The 26625-nt window shown below is 39.7% G+C and overlaps 1 protein-coding gene across 3 annotated transcripts in view; it reads right to left on the reverse strand.

Annotated features, from left to right (window-relative positions):
* Window positions 1-13043: 13043 nt before the first annotated feature.
* The window catches only part of rab3c (RAB3C, member RAS oncogene family), a 158880-nt gene continuing 145298 nt past the window's right edge, over window positions 13044-26625 (reverse strand). For all 3 annotated transcript variants that reach the window (XM_062972394.1, XM_008102880.3, XM_062972393.1), the window contains exons 4-5: window positions 22083-22207; window positions 13044-20261 (exon numbers count right to left, since the gene is read on the reverse strand). In XM_062972394.1, the coding sequence (XP_062828464.1) occupies window positions 20074-20261; window positions 22083-22207 (313 nt within the window). In that variant the 3' untranslated portion in view covers window positions 13044-20073. The remainder of the gene's footprint in view (window positions 20262-22082; window positions 22208-26625) is intronic.

Here is a 26625-nt window from a genome sequence, read left to right on the forward strand (position 1 = left end):
AGGGAGATGTTGACAAGCTGGAAAGTGTCCAGAGGAGGGCAACCAAAATATCAATTGTCTGGAGAACAAGCCCTATGAGGAGCGGCTGAAAGAGCTGGGCATGTTTAGCCTACAAAGGAGAAGGCTGAGAGGAGACATGAGAGCCATGTATAAATATGTGAGGGGGAGTCATAGGGAGGAGGGAGCAAGCTTGTTTCTGCTGCCCTGGAGACTAGGATGCGGAACAATGGCTTCAAACTACAGGAAAGGAGATTCCACCTGAACATTAGGAAGAACTTCCTCACTGTGAGAGCTGTTTGGCAGTGGAACTCTCTGCCCCAGAGTGTGGTGGAGGCTCCTTCTTTGGAGGCTTTTAAGCAGAGGCTGGATGGCCATCTGTTGGGGGTGCTTTGAATGCGATTTCCTGCTTCTTGGCAGGGGGTTGGACTGGATGGCCCATGAGGACTCTTCCAACTCTATTATTCTATAATTCTATGATTCTATGTGGCAGTGCTCAGACTGCATTGTAATAGGTGGTTTATTCCATAGGATAAGCCACAGCTATTAAAACAATGTCAGTGTAGATGCACCCTGACTACAAAGAAAAAAAAATGGTAGCATGTACATTTGTAGTGTTAAGTCTACTTCATCAGATGCATGGATTGATGTATCTAGGACCAGATTTTTATAGAGTGAGCAGTTGGTATCTGTGAATAGGAATAGAAATGCAAAACCTGTGGATATGATGATGAGGGGACAGTGGATGATCATTGGGAAACAAAGACAGGAGGAAAGATGTTGCCTAAAGCCAAGATTTAAAATATAACTATAGGAATGGAGAAGGAGTATTGGATTGTACTATGATAGTAGGTGATACTAGGTGAAAACCAGAAAAGAAATATGATAAACTGGCTAAGAGAGCTCTCACGGGGCTGATGTGTTAACTAGTGTTGTAATATGTTTAATCTGCCAGGAAACAATTGTTTGTGTTGAATGTACTGTTGATGGACTGGAGTTTGTGGATACATTCCAATTCTGCCATTTTGCTTTTGAATCTTTCTTTGCGCTGCTTCTTCTTCTGGTGTTGTTCAAGGGGTAATGTTCTGAGATCTGAAATGCATATTTCCGAAACATAAACACTACAGACTGAAGTATAGATAGTCTCCTGGTCCACACTACCCGATATTACATTGATTTCACAACTTGTGATAGTCCTTTGAGTCTTTGGTCAGGGACGTTCCCCTTCACAAATTCAGGAAAAAAGGAAATCGCTCTTCATTTGGGTTCCCTATCCTAAAGCAACTGTGTTCTGCTGGATGAGTATTTCTATTTGATATGTCTAGTTTGTCATTTTTGAAGATCTATCCTAGCATTTGCTATTCAACGGTGAAACTGTGCATATTTTTTAATTCTTGTGTCTGGTTTAAAAAGTATTTCAATTAGTTCTATGTGGAATTTATTAATTGTCAAAATATTTCATAGTTAGCAAATTTCTTGGATATTCTGGCTGGGTGTCTTTATTAAGGTGGCTGTTATTGTAAATATATAATATTCAACAGTAATTTCAGAAAATATTTTCATGACTCATGAGAAAGTATGAACATGCTTAAGGACCATGGTGTTCTTTTATGATGGTGCCTATGTTATCAATTTCATACTGAAACTCAAAAATGATGCTTGCATTCTGGGTGTAAAGACCAATCAATTGGACAATGGTAGTTCGAGCAGCTAGATTAAAATTTTGTTAGCAGGAGTAAACTGGCTTGACTACATGTAGGTGTTTGCAGGCAACGTGTGTGAAAGGGTGGAGAATGTATTGGGTGCATACATTATGCTCTTTTTTAAAAGCTAAAAATCTACGCTGGAATTTCTAGGGACATTGGAACAGCTTTTCAACAATAAAAAACCCATAACAATAAAATAATTCATAAATACAAACTGATGCCAACATAAAACAACAGCAAGCAATGAAATGACAATGAGCAATCAATAGTTCCTATCCGAATAAAGGAAACATTTTAAAATAACTTATTGGCTAGAGGAGGCAGGAAGCATGAAAATATAGTGCTCCCCCTGAAATAAATAGAAGTAAGGGAACCAAAAAGGTACGGGTATATACAGGGCCGTAGCCAGAAAAAAAAATCGGGAGGGGTTTTGAAAATTTCGGGGGGGGGGGGGGTTGAACCCCTAGCACACACCTCTCCCCGCTACAAACCTGTCAATATCTGCTTGAAATAGTGCCTGGAGGGACTCTTAATGTTTTGCGTCTCATAGACTTAGCATGGGGATTTGGTTAACCAGTTAAAATTCATGAGTTAATCAGGTTTTTTTTATAACCTGAAAAATTTCGGGGGGGGGGGGTGAACCCCTAAAACCGCCCCCTCGCTACAGGCCTGGGTATATATAACACACATATACTAATTTAGATTTATAAATTGGTCTTGAGAAATAATTACTGTAATTTAAGCAGGGGGGTTGGTGCTCATCTCCATTTCTAAGCCAAAGAACCGGCGTTGTCCGTAGACACCTCCAAGGTCATGTGGCCGGCATGACTGCATGGAGTACCGTTACCTTCCTGCTGGAGCAGTACCTATTTATCTACTCACATTTGTATGTTTTGAACTGCTAGGTTGGCAGAAGCTGGGGCTAACAGTGGGAACTCATCCCACTCCCCGGATTTGAACTGCCAACCTTTCGGTCAGCAAGTTCAGCAGCTCAGCGGTTTAACCGGCTGCATCACCAGGCTTACTTCCAAATAATAGCGAGACTAACCATATAAGTCATCTTCCATAGCTTTGTAAAATATGAGAAACTATTGGAAACATAAAGGCAATAGGAAAAAATCATTGAAATGGCAAAAATTTTATGAAATTGTTGGTGTGCTTGAGACAAAACATTTTATTTTGTTGTTTTTTTTAATATTGCAACCCATTTCAAGAAGAAATTTTATTTTAAATGTTGTTAACCTGGCAGTAACTACTATAAGAAAGGAACAATGTCATCGTGATTTGTCTTCTAGTGCTGTGATTTTCTACTAATTTCTTATACTAGATAATCTTGTGCAGCTCTTGTTTTTGTTGACTTCATTCAATGTATTTCTCCTTGCAACCAGAAAATTGGGCATTAATACTATGCTCTAAAAACATGCTTAGGGAGAAGAAATGCTCTTGAGGAAGAACTGAATGTTGGGCATGTTGAGTTTAATAAACCCTCTAATATGAAAATTAGTAGCTGCAACTGCCTAGAGATTAACCCTTGTATTAGGTAATTGTCATTTATTAATTCTGTAGCACTGTATTATATTACATTCATTGCTGACCAGATGTTATTTTAAGTGGCACAAGGCTAGGTAGTAAAAAGCTGAGCAAGCTAATCTATAAAATGCCATTTCACACTTATCTGTGAGGACATGGAAGACTGTCGTAATCCTTTTTTAATTGAACATTGAAAAATAAAATCTTCAATCTCAAAAGCGAATCTGTTTATATTTGATGATTTGCATTAAGGACATGAGAACATACTTTGTGAATTTATTCATTTTCATTTTGTTGTAAACCAAGAGTAATTCTCAACTATCTAAACTAGGACTGGATGGTAGAAAGAATTATCCATCAGGGATAATAATTTCTTTCACCCAAAATGATAAAGTAGTTTAAAATTTTGCAATACTAGAATTTCTTGTATTCCACATTAGAAGACAATTTTCTGCTATGTAGTCTTCTATAACCCTATAACACTTACTCCCCCATGAGCTGGATGATATGAGGAGTCATGTCCACATTTGCAGTATGGTTGTGTCTCTCATTGTTATTTGGTTTCTGTCTGAAACACCAGACAAAGTATTTCCACAAGCATCTCGGCCAGGAATCAAGTTTACTCTTTACTCAGAGAGGATGATTAAGTGAAAGGGTCTGAGGCATCATCACGGCCCCCTGGAACAGTTTTTAAGAAGTAGGGCCTCCATTTGACAGCCAGGTTGTCATTAATTTTGTCTACTTGCAGGTACTTGTAGAGAGGGAAAATTAGTTTTCCCATCCATTATCATTGAGACATCATTAAATATGAGCACTCTTACAAACACAATTTGCACTTAGAAATGCTCTCCATGTGTTTAGTGAAGCTTACCCCTATGTAAGTGTATATAAAATTGATTGCAGACAGCCATTATCAGTCCTGAAAGGGTTTAACATCACTCACAATCTTAGTATTATTCAATACTTCAAGTACTTCAAGTATTATTAAGTATACTTCTGATTGCTAATGCTTGGTGGAGTTGAAGGAACTCATCTTGGTGGTCCAATTTTGCTAGATCATACTGGGATGTGTGTGTGGTCAGCCTCTTGCCAAGTTTTGAGGACCGCCTACCCTCTCATTCTGGGTTCCATGTCCAGCACTTCCAGCAGCCCCCAGAAGGACTCGCTTTTTGCTTCCAGTGCCCTCTCCATATAGGGTAGAGCAGGCATGGGCAAACTTTGGCCAGCTGTTAGGAATTGTGGGAGTTGAAGTCCAAAAAAACCCTGGAGTTTGCCCATGCCTGGGATAGAGCAGTGGTTCTTCACTCGGGACACTTGAGTGGGGATTAGTGGGACCTACAACCTAAACAAGTCAGATTAGACTCTGTGGTCGAGTATTCTCCTACCATGATCCAAAAAACTATCTGTCACTGAAGGAGAAACCTTCTGCATCATAATGACAGTGAAACATATTAATTGATATTCTGCTAATGGTATATGCATGTGTAAGTCAACTTAACATCTAAATGTCTTTTTAAAATATGGCAGAGTATATTGCTTCTTGCATTCTTAATGACAACAGCCCCCTAGAATTTACTATAGAGTTACAACACCATCACCCTCAATGGCCATTCCATGCCTGGTATAGTGCGGAGGGGAAAGGTTGGAGAAATGTCTAGTTGTGACCTTTTAGCAAGATATGAAATTGTTACATCATTTGCTCAGATTTCAGAGGACCCTTTTGAATGATATTACTATTTTGTGTATAGTATGACCAATGTGACTTCTCCTTCTTGCATTTAACGAAATATGTTCTCTCTAGGAATTTTCTAGGCCCTCCAATGGTAGCTCCCAGTAGAAGTTGTTCATTTCAGTGTGTTTCACTTATAACCATGGTTTGCTGTTTCCATGTTAAGTTCAGGAACATATCCCTTGCAGATCAGCAGTCATATTGTAGAGCGATGGGGACATAGGCAGGTACTTCTTCATTCTCCTCCCTGATCTCCACTAGGTTCAGAATAGCCTTGTGTGCTGCAATAGTTGTACAATTAAACTCTGCAAATAGGGGACTTAAAACATTCAGCATCACATCTGTTTTAAGATACAATTCCAAGCTTACAAAGAAAACAATTTTTCTTATAAAGGTCTTGTGCTGCATCTGCATTATTAGAAGGGATTTGTAGAAAATTACTATTACAAAATTGGATTTGTGAATATTGTCTCTTAAGTATTTATTGGATCATACACATAACTTAAAATAGATAAAGCAAGGGAGATGCATTTGTTATACAGGACTTGCAAAAACTAGAATGCCTAGCGGCTTACGGGTAGTATTTACGTTCAACTCAGAACATGGATAATAGTGGTACATTACATACTCAAACAAAAACTACTATGGATATAACAATAAAGAGTTAAACAACACTACTCACCCAACAACATTGTAAATATGTGTGTGTGTATGTATGTATGTGTGTGTGTGTGTGTATACACACACACACACAAACATATTTAGATATACAACTGTATTTGATAGAGAAGGAGGAGGAGGCATGAGTTTCAATATTTCTGGATATTCAGCTCTTGTTTGCAGAAAGCTGCTTTATGTATTTTATTGGACAATGGATCCTTTATATTAATACTACCACCATCATCATATTATTATTGTTGTTATTATGTTATGCTCTATGTTGACTACTCATATACATAAGCATGACTAAATGTTTCCTGGCCTGACCCTCTAATGGCTAACAGCTATCTCGGGTGAAAGAAGTCGGCAATGGGGCACAAGCAGCATATTTTTTACTTCCTCCCACTACTGAATGAGGCTGCAACAAGGAATTGTGATGGAATGCTGCTTCTGATTGTTATTATGTCACTCACTGGTGAAAAGGAATTGGAAACATCATCCGCTTTTGGTGGTATCACAACTGATGCGGCTGCTGGCTGTTAAAGAGCAGGAGAGGAGGCATAGTCTTACAATATGCATGTAGTCTTCCTGCATACAGAACCATTGTAGATACATAACTCTGCGTTATAAATCTGTAACTGCAATACTGAATGCTAGCCAGTATTATATTTTGCCTTTTCCCCATTATGAGACCCAAAGTGGCCATCCAGTACTCTTCACACTAATTGGCAGCAGGGCTTCAATGCTGCTTGACTGCTACGCCACATCTCTTCTCCATTCAGTTTGCAACCTGATGACTAGGAACTGGAGAGATTACGGTATATATCTGCATGTACGTGTTCAGTGTACAAAAGTATCCAACATTCAGTTCGTCATAGCCAACTTATCCATCAGTTTCAGTGGGAATTAATCATGACTAATGTGGGTTGAATGGAGTTTGGTTTCTACAGGGAGCCACTTTTACAAAGAAATGTCTGTAATATCTAAATAAAGAGAAGCTTTATTACAGGCTCTTAAAAATATTACTGGACATCACAATTAGTATGTTTTTTTCCTAAAAGAATAAAACACACATAAAATCTGCAATTTTGAGAAAAATTTCTTATACTAGAATTTTTTTAATGTCTATCATTGTCCCTGTTTGGTTGTTCCTTGTTCATGTGATTCTAACTGAACAGAGTGGGATGGATTTTAACCTTGCTGCCTACCATATTCGGGCATTGGAGTGAACATCTGTAAAGAGGAGCCTGCTTTCTCTTGATAAGGAAACTTGATTCTGTAGAGTTACAAAGAAAGCCTACATATACACAGAAGGATTGTCTTTTCAGACTCACCCCTTCCTCTAAGCCCATCCCTCTAAGTGGATATGAAGCAAGATTGCCAGGATGGTACTTTAGGATCAGAAGCTATGACACCTAACAGTCTACCAGCAGGCTTAATGCTGGGCTTCTGACTGATAATACAATGTATGTAGTCTGATACAGTGACTCCCATTCTGTGTTTTGGTTTCTCAGTAATTATTAGTCATGGGCCCAAAAGTTGTCTCATTTGTTTAATTAGTGTATTTGTTTCATGTCATTCGTTCAGAATGCATGAAACGGTACACACACACACACCCCAAAACAGAAATATTAGTGAAACAGAAAAAAGTGCAAACTGTAGCCATTTGGCTGGCTAATTTTCAGCACACTGACAGGGCCTATAGTGAGCTTCGGGCGCAGGGTGCTCAGTTGGAATGACCTGGCTTTCAGGCAGGGCCAGCCCAAGGTAATTTTCAAGTGTAGGCAAACAGAATTTTGGCACCCCCCCCCCAAAACCAATCACTGAGAAATAAAAGGCAGACAGTAGAGGTTTCTTTAATCCTGATGTTTTTGTTATATTTTTGGAATGTCAGTTCTGTCTCAGGCGATGATGTTTTTCTAATACCTTCTTTAGAAAGTATTCTTTCTATTCTGTGTATGCTCTTACACTTCTTAACTATTCTTACTTGTTAAATTAATAGATTTTTGTCAGGCCAGAATATGCATGACTGAACATCATGATTAAGCAAGAGATAGGAACTCCATAGCTGAATGGCAGACTGGAGTGAATTTCTTAAGCAACTACTTCCATTTTTTTTTAAATAATAAAGGCAAATATTTTAAAATTGGGGAGGGAAATAAGTATTTATTCATGTTTTATTGCAGCATGTTTGATTTTTTTCCACTAGGTGTTAAAATGTAAAATCATAAGCATTTTTATCTGACCTCATTTCTCAAATAAAGTGATTATTAATTCATAGTACCCATTTTGCAGTAATGCTTATATTGAAAGAACAATCCTGTACTTTAAGATAAGTGAGAAATTAGGAATGGATTTTAAAGTCCACAATGAAAGGTATAAATGATTTGTTATTAACAGCATTTCTGACTGCATTTTAAGTGTTGAATTAAACATGCTCTTCATGTTCACCCCACTGTTTCTTGAGGTACCTATTGAAATAATGCAGATATTTGTGGGCTCATCTACACAGACTACTTGGTTCTGTGTGTAATTAGATTAGATCAACTGTGACCAATAAAAATAAAAATAAAGGTAGAAGGTAGAGGTGAATAGAATATATAGGGATTAATGCAAGATATTCCACTTAGGCAGAAAAAATGAAGTGCATTATTAGAGGCTGGGATGCCACTTTTGGGGGCTTTAATTGTGGTGCTCCTGCATGAAACCAGGAGGAGGTTGGGCTATATGGCCTTTGGGGGTCTCTTCCTACATGTTATTGTTGTTGTTGGCTGGGTTGCCACTTGCTGGGGCTTTTATTGTGCTTTTCCTGCATGGGAGCAGGAGGGGGTTGGACTACATGGCCTTTTTGGGTGTCTTCCTACTCTAATACCTCCGTAGAGCATGCCTTCTCTTGGTTTCTCTTGAAATCCACATGCATGTCAACAATTTAAACAGAAAGGGGGAAACCATGAAAATAAACAAAATTTGAAAAACTCTAAAATTAGAACAGTAAATAAAGAGCAAGATTGAAAAAGCAGGGGAATTCCAGACAAGAATCAATCACTAAGTGAGGTTTATTTATCTGTGGAATGTCCAGGGTGGGAGAAAGAACTCTTGTCTGCTTGAGGTACTGTGAATGTTGCAGTTTGCCACCTTGATTAGCATTTTATGGCCAGCAGTTTCAAGGCCTGCCTGGTAGCTGCTTGGGGGAATCCTTTGTTAACACCTCCCAACAAAGGATTCCCTCAGGCAGCCACCAGATAGGCTTTGAAGCTGCCATTCAATGCCAATCAAGGTGGCCAATTGCACCTCAAACAGACAAGAGTTCTTTCCCCCACCCTGGACATTCTACAGATATATAACCTCATTAACTTAGGATTTTTTACCTAGGATTTCTCTTTTGGAGGAGGAGGGAGCACAAGCAGCATCCGTGGAGCATGCCTTCGCTCCCTTGCACCCAGTATGGCAGGCACAAGCACAACACAGGAGAGAAAACAAGAGAAAGAAGGTGAAGAGACTTGTGATTTTGGGAGTGTGCAAAAGAGAAAGAGAAGGGTGGCGTGTGAGGGAGGAGGAGAAGGGTAGCGCGTGACTGTTGTGCGAGAGGAGAGGAGAGGCCTTCCTCTCCTCCTCTCTCCAGTGGAGGGTCCTGGTCTTTAGGTTTGCTCCTTTTAATTTTCCCGCACTGCGAGGATGCAGATAGCTGCTCCTCCTTGGAGAGGCAGTGGGAGGGGGGAAGAGCCACACAGCTACTCTTTAGGTTTCTTTACCGGCACAGCTCCTTCGCTCTTCCCCTTCCTCCCAGCTTTGCTGGAGGGGGGAGCTGCCCCAAAAGCCCGCTTCTTCTGCCTACCCTCCCCCTTCTCGGGGCTCTGAAGGCAGCAGGATGAGGGGAAAACATAGGCAGGGGGAAAAGGGGGACCCGTCTTAAGTAGAGACCCCCAGAACGCACTTTCCCACCGTCTTCTCTGCTTTGTTCTTCTCCTCTGGCACCTGCAGGCAGAGCAGAGGATCGCTTCATTCGCGAGTGACCTTGGGAGGAGGAGGCGGGGTGCGTGCACAAGGGGGGTTGTGCTCACACGTGGGAGCACCTCAACTGCGCCCCCTAGAGGATGGCGCCACAGGCAACTGCCTGAATTGCCTCACGGTTGAACTGCCCCTGCTTGCAGGGCCTACAGCTGAGCGCTCGACACTTGGAAAGCCGGCTGGCAGGCAAGCCCTGGCTTGCAGGGCCTATAGCCAAGCATTTAATGCTCAGAGGCCTGGCTGGCAGGCAGGCCCCGGCTTACAGGGTCTATAGCCAAACACCGAGTGCTCAATGCTTTGAGGCCCAGCTGGCAGGGCCTGGCTTGCAGGGCCTACAGCTGAGCGGTGGGTGCTAGGCGCTCAGCATGCTCAGATGTATGGCCTAGATGGCAATGCCTACAGGCCCTGGCAGGCTCTGGTGCTTTGCTGCCAATGGGCCAAAAATCTTCATTTTTTTCAGACCTTGGATGGAAGTGCTCATTTGGATAGGCACACATTTTCGGATGTGACAGACAGAAACGGTGCCATACGAATGGGACAAACAGAAACGGATAGCAATTCCATACAAATGCACGAGGCTAGTAATTATGGTCTCATAGATCAGAACAACAGTGCTGAATCATTTTGGCCTTTATTATCTGTATTACTTGAGACTGAAGATGGGATTCACCTGATTGAATGTTCCTCCACCCCATCTCCATATCCCTGCATATAGAAAACATGAAGCCGCCCAGCCCAGCCCAGCCTAGCCCAGCCCAGCCCAGCCCAGCCCAGCCCAGCCATGTTTTTCTTGACACTCTCATGTTCCTTTCAAGGGTTTTGGCATATATACAACATGGGTGGTCATTTTTTAAAATCCAAAATGCCTTCTTATAGGCCAGTGGTTCTCAACATGTGAGTCCTCAGATGTTTGGCCTTCAACTCCCAGAAATCTTAACAGCTGGTAAAGTGGCTGGGATTTCTGGGAGTTGTAGGCCAAAACACCTGGGGACCCACATGTTGAGAACCACTGCTATAGGCCTATGAAAAGCATTTTTTAAAACAGAAGCAAACTAGGACTAAATGGGTAGTGACCTTCCTGTGCCTAAAATTGTCCAGGAGACCTAAAATCATGGAGAAATGCTTTCCTACATCCCTAGAGGGCATTGGGAAACATTTGGGATTATTTGTGGTGGGATATGTGAGTGTACTAAGATAGTGATGTTGTCTCTTAGCCTTCCACAGGTGCCTACCTCAGTGTAGAAGTTGGAAGTGGTGCAGTTAGAAGTGGTCCTGTCCAGAGGCTGATAAATCAACTTATCTTCTAGCGAACTTGCTTGGAATCAAACCACACATGATACAGCAGATCAGTAACTGGGTTGACTGACATAAAACCAATTACTAACAAGACTTTTAGAAGGAGTGCACATTTGATACACATAGAAGTATTGGAGAAAAGGGCCTAAGTATTACCACCCAATGCAATCCTGAAGGATTCCAGTTTTACTGCAAAATTTTATATTGTAATAGTGTAGTGCAGTAAACTTTGGTCCAGCTTCACATGCTATTTCAACCTTGTGGGGTGATCTTGGGCAAGAACTAGCCTAATTTGCTCATGTGTAATATATGCACCTTAATGACCTATCAGGTTGTACAGCTTTTTCATACTCACAGTTATAGCCCCATGATTCCACTTTAGGGCTGCTTCTTATGAAACCTGCAGTTTGGGGTTTGGTGAGGCACTAGAGCTCTCTGGCTGAAAATTCTAAAAGTCCATCCATAAACTGCAAATCCCAGGAACCACAGTGCTATAATTGTTCAAGGTGAAAGGGCCCTTATGTAGTGAGGATGACTTGGGATGAACATTTTGCCTACTGAATGAATGATCTTTCATGCGTCTTGAATGGTAAAATGTGATTTTGAACTCATTCCTCTGGTAAATATACATTTAGAAACAACTCAGGATTTATGTAGAAGTAGATAGAAGTATAAACTGGGAAGTGATTTAGCCTGCCATGCTGTACGTAACTTACCTGAGAATATATTTTGCTGATTCATGAATAGTGCAGGATGTTCTATGAGTAAAGGGATGCCTGTGATTGGATTCTTCATCTTTTTAGGCTCCAAACATACTAAACTGGGAATATGATTCATTGAACCAAGCAAGTTTTGTTTTGAGTAAACATGTTTAGGAGAAAACTGTATGTCTCTTCACATGTTTTTCAGAGGGTCCTTCTAACATGCATGTGGGAAAAGCCGTTGTGTTCAAAGGGAAGTACAAATACATGTCATGGATGGCCTTTGGTGTCTGTCCTTGTATATTTGGAAAGACACATCTGTCTTGTGAATGAGTCACAAGTAATGTTCTGATACAGACTTTTTTCAGCATGATAGATGTTTGTAAAAAGTATTTCGCTTTCCACTATTTTAATGCTAAGATTTTGCTCCAACCCTGGTGTCAAACCCATGTTCGAAATATTGCCAAGTGATACTTCACTGTGAGACTTCCAAGCTCAAACTGTATGTTTCTTTAGAAGGGAAAGAATAGCTTATAGCAGTGGTTCTCAACCTTTCTAATGCCGCAATCCCTTAATACAGTTCCTCATGTTGTGGTGACCCCCAAGCATACAGTTATGTTTGTTGCTACTTCATAACTGTCATATTGCTACTGTTATAAATCATAATGTAAATATCTGGTATGCAGGATGTATTTTCATTCACTGGACCAAATTTGGCACCAATACTGGTGGGGTTGGAGGGGGTGATGGATTATTTTGTCATTTGGGAGTTGCTGGGATTTATAATTCATCTACAATCAAAAAGCATTTGGAACTCCACCACCAATATAATTGGACCAAACTTGGCATGCAGACCTCCCATGACACACAGGAAATACTGGAAGGGTCTGGTAGGTACTGACCTTGAGCTTGGGAGTTGCAGTTCACCTACATCCAGAGAACATGGTGGACTCAAACCATGATGGATCTGGACCAAACTTGGCACAAATACTCAATATACCCAAATTTGAATACTGGTGGAGTTTGGGGGAAATAGACCTTGACATTTGGGAGTTGTAGTTGCTGGGATTTATAGTTCACCTACAATCAAAGAGCCCCTTGAACCTCACCAATGATTGAATTTGGCCAAACTTTCCACACAAAACTCCTATGACCAACAGAAAATACTGGTCTTTGGTGACTCCTCCGAACCCCCCTCGCAACCTCCCCCAGGGATCTGGAACCCCAGGTTGAGAAATGCTGGTTTATAGGGATGTTCTTCTATTAAGTTGACAAACTCCCCAGAATACTGTAGAAATTAATGACCTTTCTCAGAAAACTGATTTTCTTGGCAGCCTGTACATGACTTTTTACAGAGCATGCCTCAGAAATGCATACAAACTGATCAAGAAACATTAACGTTCTTTTGACTGAAAATAAGTTTCTTCATTGCTTTTATTTATAGCACAATCTTTTGGTGTTTTTTTTTTAAAGACACTGTTCTAGAAGTAAAATTGACATGCACTTGCAAAGAAGGAAACATATGGACATCTCTTCTTTTTATAGTTATCTGATATAGGAAAAATAATTTAACAGAATCAGGAATAGAATATTCTTGCACGACACTTGTTCATAGCATTTATATATGGTATATAAACATGACTATCAGACACTTAACAGCTACTAGAAATTGTTTAAATAAGCCACACAGTCTTCAACTAGCAGCAGCAGAATCTCACACATTCACAGCACTTCTCGCTTCCACACAGGTTTATATACACTGAGTAAGTCATTAAATATTGCACTTATTGGCCCATGATCCCTCAGGTTAGAGGTGCTCAAAAATAGAAAACAAATCTATTTTTATAACATCTTCATGCAACATTTAAGACACTTCTGTTCCACAAACACTATTAAATAGTACACACATTCTGACAGTCCAACTGAATCACAACACAGTAGCTGACGTTACCAACAATATATTGAATAGGAATTACAGCACAGTTTCCATTTAACACTAGTTTGCAAGGTACATGTCAGGATTACCCATTGATGTTGACTGATCATGATGAGTGGTAAGCAAGCCCTAGGGAGGGATATAAAATCGCTGGGGGGTTGGGGTATGTCTTCTCTCTCCTAAAATGCCAGTTGGCTGTGTCCAAATAGCATGCCATCTATTCTGCTGTCTTTGTCAATGCAAACCCTACAGTTTGTGAAATTACTACAGGTATCTGTGAGTGTTAAGAGTAAATTCCTGGCAGGTTCCACAATGCAATGGAATCAGGAATCAGGAGACAAGAGGGAAAAACCTGGGAAATGAATTGATTTTGTAACAACAAAATCAATACACGAACTGAGCTGGTATGACAAATATGGTAAAATGTTGGTCAAGTGAATATTCCTGTGTGATACAATGAACAAATTTTAACCATCATAATGTAAAAATCCATTGATCTGACTTGTGATGGAAAATGTTGATAAACATTTCCTCTGAGTTGTATTTTGATTTCAAGTTTTGCACATGGAAAATCTTGGCAAGGCCAACATTTTCTTATGAGTGAAAAAAATAAAGACAGAAAATGAAATCTCAATATTGACCTGATTGTCTGCTAGAAATAAACCAGCACTGGTCTGCTGAAGTTGGAAAGAGCTTGAAAAATTACTTTTTTAAGACTACAGCTCTTGGAATTTCCTAGCATTTCTCAGCTTTGTTTATGGCGCTACAGTGGAGTAATGTGCCGGCTGAACTGCTGACCTGAAGACCTGAAGGTCGGCAATTCAAATCCACGAGACAGGGTAAGCTCCTGTCTTGTCAGCCGCAGCTTCCTGTGGGGGGACATTAGAGAAGCTTCCCACAGGATGGTAACACATCCAGGTGTCCCCTGGCAACGTCTTTGTAGATGGCTGATTCTATCACATCAGAAGCGACGCAGTATATTCTCAATTCACTCCTGACACAATTTTTAAAAATGGAAACTATGATTATTCAAACCAGCTGTGTCATAACTCTTCCCAGAGGAGTCAAGTCAAAATGAAGTGATCCACTCTAAGAATCATAAAGTTGGGAGAGACCACAAGAGCCATCCAGTCCAACTTAGTACAGTGCAATGTTATAGCTAAGGAATGAGGAACTTTTGGGCTTTCAGACATTTTGGAGTACAGTTCTCACATTCCATTACTATGTAGTCAAGCTGGGTGGAGATGATGGAAACTGTAGACCTTAACAGCTGGAGAGCTGTTTCCCCATCACTACTGTAGACCATCTACTTAGCTTAAGAGCATCAACTAAATAATATAAGCCATGCTTTACCAGCATCTCTAAACTACCTGAGAACCAACAGCTTTTGGATTTTCTAAAATAAAAATAGATACAAACAATATGGGAATCTGACCACGTCTAGGAAACCCATCACATACTATGACCATCACTATCTTGTCACTCCATGTCCAGAAACTAAAAATGTAATTCCACTAATAAAATTGCTTCTCTTGGTGGAATTATGGTGAGGGAAATAGTCCTCTTTCATCTCTACAGCTCTCTGTGTACCCAAAACCACCTTTGGCGGTCTAGTACATATTCTGGATCTGGCTTTTGGCAGTGTAGAAGAGGGCAAGGGTGGGGGTGGGGGGGGGGGTCTGGCTATATTAGGCACCATTTGTTACTATGATGTTTGCTGTAAGTCTATGATTGCATTGGTTTATCCCAAAGAATACAGATGTCACAAGATTTGGCCCATAAAGGTAAAATGACACCATCTTTACAGAGTATATCTATTGAAAATTCAACATGGAACAATCCAGAATGATCCACAGACTTGTCATGAGGGCATAGTTTGAATGGGACCTATGCAAAACTTGCCATGCTCAGAGTGGACAATGGTGTTTGAACCATGCAAAATGAATATGCATACCAGTACCTTGTGGAAAAAAGAGCCCTATTCAACAAGACACTCATTTACACAGTGCCATCACATAAAACATGCTCATTGAAAACTAGATCTACTAACTGTCCATGACTGACAAAAATTGTATCAAGAGATAAATTCTGCACCAATGTTAAGTTTCCTAAACAAAAACACAACCATCAAACAATTCTGCAAGTTAGGATCAAACTCCAGTGAACATAGTGCACCATAAAATAGCACTTCATTCCTAAAATAAATAAGGTGCAGGCAGTACAGCTGGATGTAACAGAGCTGAGCTGACTGGGAAGAAAATCTAATCTTTCAGACTCATGCTCTGGAAAGGCCACAGAGATCTAGCTGTTCAGGTAGTTTCTCTATGCAATATATGGAGGGCTTATTCCAATTTATCTCAGGCAAAGTAGTTTACTGTATCTACAATGGAGAGAGTATTTTGACTAGGTTTTACAAAAGTTGAATTCTTCCATCCATGGCAAAGAATATTCAGGTAGTGGGCAGACACAAAGCTTGAGATAGATTTTGTCTTAGGTGTCCAGAGTCCCAAAGGGGAGGAGACGACTCATGTATTGGGAATGTGAGTATAGTTTTCACACTGCACAATCAATCTCCTTCTCTCTAGCAAAAGATTTCAGGGCGGGATTTAGAGTTTAGTGAGACATTGGAACTCCCTGGCAGACATTACTAGATGCCCACTGAAACTACAAATCCTTGTATTCCACTGGATGGAATCATGGTATTGAAGTGCTATAACTGTCTAGTCTGAAAGAGACCTCATTGTTAATAGTCAAGATAATACTTCAATTTGCCACTGCCACTTTAGTTGAGGAGAAGATTTCATTTTTACCAGGAGTGCCTTTTTTTTTTGAAACCTGGAAACATATGGTGACTCTTTCCAGAAGGAAATAGTACCTCCATTGCATTACTCATTGGAAAATGCCCTACGTAAAAGCACAAGGAACAAACAGTTTCAGTAAGAGTTACATTACATTGCAGCTGAGAGAGATAGAGGAAATCAATTTCAACAGAAAGGACGGGATAGGGATTCCATATTTTAGGACACCAAAAACCAGACGTAAAAAGTAGTATTTTCTTTTCAAAAATAAAAATGCCACCCTGAACGAATGGCACTCCAAAAAATAGGCACATTTGTTATAGTTATAGAATGAACTATTTCATGTAACTTAACAAAATGAATTTTACAACTCCACCAATAGGATGTATTAGTACTAAATAGACTTCATTAGTGTTGTGTGCTTGTCTATGTTACAGTATTCAAGACATGTGTCTTATCCAGTTGCCTAGGTGTGAAACTAAATAGGCATACAGGAAGCAAAGAGAAGCTTGAGACAAAGGAGTTTTGGCCTATGAGAGGAATTGCTTTACCAGTAGCCTGGCTGTAATTGCATCCCAGGTGGTTATAGTTCAGCTGGTACTGAAAGATCAGGCTAGCATCTGGAGTACATTTTCCCATTGGAGCTGAAATGGGAATCCTTTGTTCCTAGAAATTCTGTACTTCCACTCTGATAGAAGCTCCAGACAGAATGCACCCACAGGCATCTACTTGGTCACAGTGGAATTAGAAGGTTGGACTAGATCAGTGGTTCCCAATCTTTGGGCCTCCTAACAGTTCCTAACAGCTGATAATCTGGCTGGGATTTCTGGGAGTTGAAGTCCAAAACACCTGGAGGCCCAAAGGTTGGGGACCACTGGAGTAGATATATCTTTAGTTTTGCTCCAGGACCATTTTCTTACATTTTTTTCTTATATTCTAAGCCATCAGCTACTATACCTATTTGTTTCATCCTTCAACACCATTTGCCTGATGAACAATATCAGAATGGCATTAAAGACGATCTAGAAAAGAACCACAAACATTTAATACTTAATAATCTTAGAATTTAGAAGCATTTCACCATTATAATTCAGATGAAGTACTAAAGATTGAATAAATAAAAACTGAAGCACATTTTCTGAGTTGATCTTCTAGATATAAATATCTGAATAAGAGGGTATGCATTGAAAATACCAGCATTCTGTCCTGTTATTCTCTGTTTTTCAGTGATTTCATAATCAATTGGTGAGAGAGGTGTTAAAAATTACAGTATTTTCAGGGGACACCAATAAACATTGCCAAATTGTGATGTTCTCATTAAAAGCTGTAAGAAACTAATCAACAACATACTCTGGGGCAAACAGAGTTTTAGACGTAACGGCCCAGATCTGTCCTCATATGTTTTTATTCTGAGATAAGCATGCGAGTTATCTCCACTGAGAAAGAAACCCTGCTACATTCTAGGGCAGTGGTTCCCAACCTTTGGGCCTCCAGGTGTTTTGGACTTCAACTCTCAGAAATCCCAACCAGCTTACCAGCTGTTAGGAACAGTGGAAGCTGAAGTCCAAAACACCTGGAGGCCCAAAGGTTGGGAACCACTGTTCTAGGGTGCCTTTCTTAGCCTTGAATAGCCAGACAATTAAACAGACATCACTTGCTTGTACCTTTTGCATTTCCATTCCATTTCTCTCTTACCCCTTCCCTTTTCCATCTTTCTTCAAGTCATTTAGTAGGTTGAGGTCCATAAAACTAAGTATCAAAATATGTCAGGTTTTTAAGTTGCCGCAAAACTCTTCAATGTCTCTATAATTTTTGAGTTGACAACATATTATTAATATGTAACGTCTCCTTATTTTTTTATGCAAACTAGTGTCAGATGTTAGTTAAGCAGTTTTGAACCTGCACAAGTGAACGAGATTAGGGAATTTCATAAGCAGAGCTTTGCAAACCTCCCTTATATCCAGAGATCCATGCATGAAATGGGTAATTTTTCACTTGCATATAAGGAATGCCTACCATACATAGAAAATCTCAATTGTCTACCATCCTAGGGCATAATGAGGAAATTCTGTGAGAAGTACATTTCCATAGATGTGGTAAGAAGCACTGGGCCAAAGCAGTAGGGCCAGCCGTACTTCTAGGGAGAGTGATAGAAGGTCTCAGGGAACAAATTCTGGTTGCCCTAGAATGGCAAAAAGTTATTAGTTCTCCAATGTATCACTTATTCTTACTGTCAAGGGAGAGAGCCAGGATTTTCAGTCTCATGGTCCAACTTATTAGATGTTATATGTGCCTTGACTTGTGAAAATGATGGTGTGAGTCACTGCTCTGTCTCAGGCACCAAAAGAGCTTGGGTGTATCTGGTACAAGAAATATGCTTCGAATCATGGTGCAAGTGACTTTTGGCAGAAAATAACTTTACAAATAAGTACTTTCATTATATTTACTATTGGTAGTTTCAATGGGGAAAGAATCAGAAATGATATTTTTAAGATCAGAGCTCTCATGGGTGTAATCAGAGATCATGTTTGTATAAATTTCTCCTTTGTATAGTTCTTATTGTTTTATGGTATCTTTTCCATTTATTCTGTAATGTCATTTCACTGAGATCTGGTATATTTATCATGATCAGATGAGGATACATTTCATTCCACCAAGTATCTAATGACTACAGTAACAATATTCTGGAATTTATATTTGTGTTCATAAGAAAATAAGCATATGAATGATAGCAGTAGTATTCATTTGGCTTTGCTTTTTATGGTGTAAGTAGCTATATTCCATGCGGTACACGATAGTATCCTGGGAAGAAGAAGAAATCTGCCATCTGGCTGCCTACGAATTATATATTTGGGGCATCACAGGATACCAAAAATCGAAGATCTGACATGGTTTTTCTGTATTAGACTGAAATGAGTACATTCTAGACAATATATGAAAATCCTTCAAAATAAAGAAAATCCCAGTGAAGATGATCCAAAGTCCTGGGACAAAATGAGTTAAACAGTCAGACTTTGCAAGAGCACCATGGTTGAAAGCTAGACAACTTTGTGCCTTGCTTCCAAAATAAGACATTCCTCACATTGAAGGTTGTTTGACAGGGAGGTAGCTGTATCTGCAGAATCTAAAATTTCCTCCATGTTGTTGTTGTTTAGAGGGACAACTAATAGTCCACAGTCACCTTGTGCTATGGACATTCTCCAAGGAGTGCAAATGCTGACAAGTTACCTGGAAGGGACACCTGAACTTGCATTTCTAGCTTCCTGCAATATTAGCCCCGATTTGGAGTATCAATAATAGAAATTTTACTTCTAGACCACTGGATCATCCCAGGAAGATAAAATGGCATTAAGTGAACAAAGATGAAAGAAGACTAAAATCCAGACAAAATTTGGGCCTGAGATTGCAGCACCAGCTGAAGTGATAATGGATATATGTGGATGAAAAAAGAAATGTAAGGGAAGAGACCAAATAGTCATCTACGTGCAGAGGACAAATGCTAAGAAAAACTGGAGAGTCCTTTCCTTCTGCCTTAGTGATCCATCCCACAAAATAACTCTATGCACGTACTGTACCAGCAGTGGACGTTAAAGAAGACATATTTCCCCCCAATGAACCAGTAAGACATTATAAATAAAGGCATATAGACCCTATGTAAATACTCTATTGGCAAAAGAACACACCGGAGCTGCCTCTGTTGACAATGATTCTATTAACAGCCACAGTTGGGCTGCTGTGGAGGAGGGGTGTCTTTTAGTCTTGTGTTCTGTTTACCAGCCGCAATGGCAGGATCTGTCTCCAGACTTTCTGACATTTTGTCACAGATGATATCCACCAGTCGCTCGAATGTCTGCTTCACGTTGATGTTGTCCTTGGCACTTGTTTCAAAGAATTCAAAACCTAATGAAACAGACAGGAAAAACAAAAAGCCCACATACATAAGCACTGTAGTCATTTTAACATTCTTTCTCTTCTTTAATGACAAATTCCATCCTAGAATAAGGAGCAAAAAAAAAAATAGAAGAGCCAATACAAGCAAAAAAGCAAATCGGTTTGGAACAAAGAATGCATTTAGGACTTAACTAGTGGGCAACCAAATAGGGGAGGAAGCAGGCAGCTATATCATCACATTCAAGCACATCAGAAGCAATGCATACCAAAAACAAAGAACCCACATTAGTCTACATTTGAAGGGGTCACCCCAAGCCCAGGAACCCAAACCAGAAAGAGAACTATTGTAGGAACAACAGCAGAATTCTGAGGGGTTACACTTTGGGGATCACCCTTGATAAATGGATTCTCCAGCCTGGATCTGGACCTGTCATTCTCCTGACTTGCAAGTAAATTTAAACTATTTCTAGAAATGCAAAAATGTCTTCACATTGTTTTGTTTTTTTTATAAAAAATTTAAATTTAGTTTGGTAGTTTATTAAATGCTTACTTAAAAGGAAACAATTCACTGAAATGGTTACCCTTTAAGCTGTTTTTTAACCCCCAGCCTCTCCAGAACGCTTTTTTTCTTAGACAAAGAGAGGGTGAATTGGGTTGCCTGAAATCTGTTTGAATAGGGTTGTAAAGAGGCACAGGAAGGAATAATATTTACAATGGATAAGTGCACATAGAGCCAGAGTGGTATACCAGTTTGAGTGTGAGACTAAGTGTCTGGTGATCAGGATTTGAATCCCCTGCTTCACCACCTCATCACACTGGGGCAAAATGCCCCTTTGCAGCACTTTGGGGATGGGGTCTGCCAAGCAGCATCACATGATGCTTGGCAGGTCCTGCCCCATTGATGCTTGAAGTGCTGAGGAAGCATTGCAAGACGCTTCCTCGGCCACGATGGGAAGATAAGGGTCTTTCAGGTAGCTCTAATAGAGCTACCCACATTTTAGGGCCCTTTCTCCCATGTGACGGGGGAAAGGGCAACACGGCAACACACATTGCTGTCCTTTCCCCCATATGACGGGGACAGGGTGCCAATACGCCTTGTCCTGTTGCCTTCGTCTGATGGGGAAGGAGGGAGGGAGGTCCCTAAGTATTGTTGTTGTTAAGTGCCTTCAAGTTGACTTTGACTTATGGTGGCCCTATGAACGAGAGACCTCAAAGTCACCTCATAATCCTATTCCATTCATAGATATATGAAACGTGATGATATGGGTTATCTTAAGTTTAGTATTCAGAGTAATGTCTTGACACTTTATGATCTGGTCTAGTTCCTTTATAGTTACCCTCCAAGTCCTAGTCTCTTTCTGATTTCTTGACTGCAGTCTCCACTCTGATTAATGACAGAGCCAAAGTATGGAAAATCCTGTACTATTTCAACATTGCCAGCATCTGCTTTCAAGTTATGTAAATCACCTGTAGTCTTTATTTTTGTTTTCTTAATGTTCATTTTGACCCTACCTTTGTATTTTCTGCCTTGATTTTCCTTTATCATCATCCAAGTCATTTCTATTTTCTGCTAGTGAGTTTGAGTAAATTAACACTATCTCACCCTTAGAGGAAGGAAATGGCAAACCTCCTCTGGCTAAATTTTGTCAAGAAAACCCTAGGATACATCATCCATAAGTCAGTCAACTTGGAGGCACATAACAAAACAAACACATATACAACTAAATAAAATAAACTTTATTTTGGCAAACATTTTTTAACACCAATCTTGGAGTGAGGAAGAGGAAGTAGGTCAGCAAACAGTAACTGACATATGATTTCTCTTCTTACCAAGTTGCTCTGCTAAATGCTTCCCTCTGTCAGTAGAGATTACCCGTTCTTCTTCCATGTCACATTTGTTGCCAACCAAAATAACCTGGGCATTATCCCAAGAGTATGTTTTTATTTGGGTTGACCTTAAAGGAGAGAGAAAGAGAGAGAGAGAGAAAAGGACAAATTAAAAAGATTGATCTCATTTCTGCATACAATTAAAGGATAGCAAATAGATTGTTCAGTCAATGTCTTTCTCCGCAATGGATTGAATATTCATTTTGATTTCCTGTCAGGAAACAAAATATTCTGGGCAATCCGTCCAAAATTATTTGCCACTGAGATCAGACTAGGTCATATGTTATTGGTTGCCCATTTTCATACCTTTCAACAATATCAGAGTGTGATCAAGATAACAACAGTTATGCAATGAAAAACCTTACCCCCCAATATTGCAGCTGTTTTTAATGCCTGTTTGGGTGCAAAACTTGGAAAATGCGATACAAATTTAATGCCACACACAGTTCTTTTACAAATTCAATATTTTTATCAGTTCAGTTTTGATTAAGGCACACTACTGTGTCAGTGTAATTTCTTTTAGTACTTTTGAATAGATTTTTTGTGTTTCATATGAGTGAATTAACGTGTTTTGAAAGTCTTTAAGAAGACGTTAACTCCTTACTGTTTAGGCTTTTTCCTCTTTTTCCTCTTACTAAGTCATATACCGCAAAATAAAAACATCAAAATAAAATGGGGGGGGGGGGCACTTTTGGATTTAGAATGCCAGATCTCTATATATCCAGTGTAAAAAGGCTGTACAACCCCCAATTTTGCAGGCCTGTGTTGTTTATGAGGAAGAGTACATTCGCTCAGAGAAGCTACAACTGTTGGCTTTTGCCTGAGCCTACTGGAAAGGGCAATACTCCACCCACTCCTCTACCTTTGCCCATTGAGTGCAAATTATTCTTGTACTTTGAAGTCTCCTTGTAGCAAAAGAATTAAGCTGATCCCAAAGGAAGAAAGTGGGATGATAAGAGAAAAACAGGGACATTTTTAAGCAAGTAAAAAGTCAGATATATGTGAATTATATTTGATGCACTTGTTTATTTTAATCCACTGCCTAATATATTGTATTGTTTTTCTGTTTACATTTTTACTTTTGTTTATATAAGCATTGAATGTTTGCCTATTATGATGTTGGAAGCTGCCCTGAGTCCACTTGGGGTGATAGGGCGGGTTACTACTACTACTACTACGAAGAAGTTGGGACCCTCTCTGCTAAATTAGGAGACTTAGAAGATTTACATTTTAAAAACTTCAGTTCAATAATAGTTTAATGCACAGAACTGAATAAATAAACAATGTAATTTATAGTACTGAGGCTGAGGGCATCTGGATACAATCATGTTAATAATTGCCTCCAATTTTACTACTGTACTTCCATCTCCTGGTGAAGGCATCTACCTGTCTGTTGTTTCTTTGATATAGTTTATCAATGCAGCATAGGAACCAAATACATGCAGCAGCTTCCACATCACAATGATAAAACAATAATTCTGATGTAAATATGAGGAAGTCATGTTCAGGATTTCTCTTGGGGACAGTCCTCCTTGCCCCCAAAGAAGATATTGCTTCTGCCTTCCTCTTCTGCCTTTGCCGAGGATTTCTAAGGACAAGTATTTCATTTAAAGACCTGGTACTCTTGAAAGTATGAAAGATTCACAGAAGCTTAAAGGATCCCAGCTGTATCACTATATAATTCCTTTTCTGTCCAAGGACACAAGCCAACCATCCTAGTCTTCAAGACACCCAATAGAAAAACCTAGGATGGATTATCTGTACTGAGTCCAGAACATTTTAACCAGCCTGGCCTGGATTAAGGAACAGATCAGCCATAAATATTACGGTGAGAAATAGAACTCCAGGAAGAACTGAATTCTATTAGGTCATCTAACCTCATCAGCATGAATTTGATGGTGATCACAAAGGCAAATGGGAATAAAGGTTGCAAATAAGCTCCCAGAAAACAACATGGTAGGCATCTAATAATTGCTTTGAATCAGAGAGAAAATGACTAAAGTACAAGTAGATGATGACATTGGAGATGCAAAAGAAACTGGACAAATTGTTATCCATGTATGGTGTTTTTCTTGAATGTAGCAAATACATTTATAACACATTTTTATTATGATGAAATATTAAGAAACAACCCAAGAGGATTCCTTCTTAAAATCCCAAAGCTATACACAGAAGAGGGCTGAGCCTCAAAGAACTCTTTCAGTGGATTACAACTCCCAGAATCCCCCAGCCAGTGTCCAGTTGTTGGATGGCAATAAGACGATTTGACTTTGGATGCTAGAAGGCCCACTATCTGGAGGTTTTTGCTATGGACTATTTCTAGTTTAATCTTCCTTTTGTATGAATCAGCAGAAACTTTGGGTAGTGCATGTCTTGAAGATTGCATTATTTGTTTAGGAAACCCCAGTGTCCTCAAACGTCTCCCAAACTTGCCATGCAAATTACCTAGTTTAAAAGAAAACTGTTGAAGGTTTTAGCCATCGCCATAATTGGCAGTAGGAATGTAGGAGGATGGGCACCCTCCTTACCATCCTTTCATGGGTCCGCTTAAAACACTTGGGTTTTGTAGGCCTTTGAGGGCTTTCACTCAGGAAGAAATGGCCTTTTAGAAGGTGCTCTACCATTTAGGATGTAGCCATGACTGTTAAAGTGGAATACAGCACTATAAATGATTCAGTTAAATGTCTAAACAAAAATGTCTTTATCAGCTGGGGGAAGGAGAACAGAGAGGGTACATAAAGTATATCATTGAGATATTTTCAGTTATTATGGACATTAAACAGGACACCAAATAAAATGAAATAAAATGAAACAGGCACATAGATGTGCCACTCCAGGTAACCTCAAGAAAAGCCACACAGCAAAGAAGCCAGAGTTTCATTAATACTAAATATTTTACTGTAGAAGGTACCATTCCTTTGATAACAGTAGCCATCATCATACATTCTCTCTCTCTGGAAGCATGCTGAGTTCTTTCAGAATTTGTGGTTAATCAGAATACGACAAATGGCTTTTACAAAAGATGTGCTGGTCACCATGGTAACCTTGCAAAGCCCGTAACTCAGATCTCTTACAGTGTGAGCCCATTAGTAGGTCTAGAAATTTTCATTTTTGGATCAGTTGCAAGACAGGGACTATTGGCATATTTCATTGTGGAATGGGAGATGCTTCAAACCATAAACCACAGGAAGCGACATTTCCATTTTTTAAATTCTGGATTCACTCACATGTCTGTAAGTGTAACATTACCTGGGGGGGAGATGACACACCATTTTCATAGCTACCAATAGGTTTTCATGACTCACAAAAACATATGTTACCTATAATGGGGTAGGCATTCTGATCATCCTTTTTTCACTCATATTTTTGAGCAGGAATTCAATTATTTTGAATTCTAATATAAAATCACCAGTTCAATATAATTTAATTTACTTATTCATTGCAAATTATTTTGCCTGTAAGTGGAACCCTTCTACTTGTGGATTTCTTTTTAGGTTTCCTGCAAAAACAATGGGGATGATGGCCACTGGATAGAAGGTCACTCCATAACTGTGAGCAGAGCTTGGGAAAGTTATTTTTGACTACAGCTCCCAGAATCCCCCACCAGTAAGATCAATTGCCTAGACTGTCTGCATCTCCACCCCCACCTCCCCTTTATTACCTCCAGTTTAAAAGCCTCTGCAGTTTAGTTTTATTGTGCTTCAAAAGCTGCAAAAGCCTGAGATGAGATGTAGGCAGCACAAAGGAAACGCCGCTGGCAAAAGTAAATTTCCAACAACCTTCTTGAAATGGTTTTGAAAGAAAAACATCTCTCTTTGGCAAAATGTTTGCTCCAGCAAAGATGGATAAAATCGGATAATGCAGCTTCTAGTTTTTCTTTCTTTCTTTTCACCATATATATCAATGCTACTGATAGCAGTGGTCTGTTGACGTGTTTACTGCCTATCAGTCCATGGTGCATTTCCCTTCAAGTTCAGACTATTGCCTGGAGTAGATTAATCACTCCATCTCCACTATAGGATGAATGCTGGAACATTTCTCTAAACTGCCAATGCTATGGGGTCATGGGAATTGTAGCATCACAAGATCTTTAGCCTTCTCTGCCAAAGAGTGCTGGTGCCTCACCAAACTATAAATCCAATGAAAGCTACCAGTTGCTACCAATCATAGCCTGGCAAAGCTGACTTGTCAGCAGATCTTTAAAATGTCTGCAGAATATGATGCCCCATGGGCAAGCAACAAAATAATAATAACAATCAGTAATCTTTTTGTTTCAAAGCACTCAAAGGATGCAGCCATGATAGATGGCAAAAATTACTTTTTAAGATGTAAATTCTCTGCCAGTTAGTTGCCCCTCTAATTGCCAGTGCTCAAATTTAAAAAGGGTATTGATAGCCAGACACACTTCTACTAGTCAAAAGAGAAGGCAAGCTAACTTCCAGAGCTTTTCAGACGAATGTGGAGATTGGAATCATAAGACAGCATC

Source organism: Anolis carolinensis, chromosome 2 (genome assembly GCF_035594765.1).
Source record: "Anolis carolinensis isolate JA03-04 chromosome 2, rAnoCar3.1.pri, whole genome shotgun sequence".
Taxonomy (NCBI): domain Eukaryota; kingdom Metazoa; phylum Chordata; class Lepidosauria; order Squamata; family Dactyloidae; genus Anolis; species Anolis carolinensis.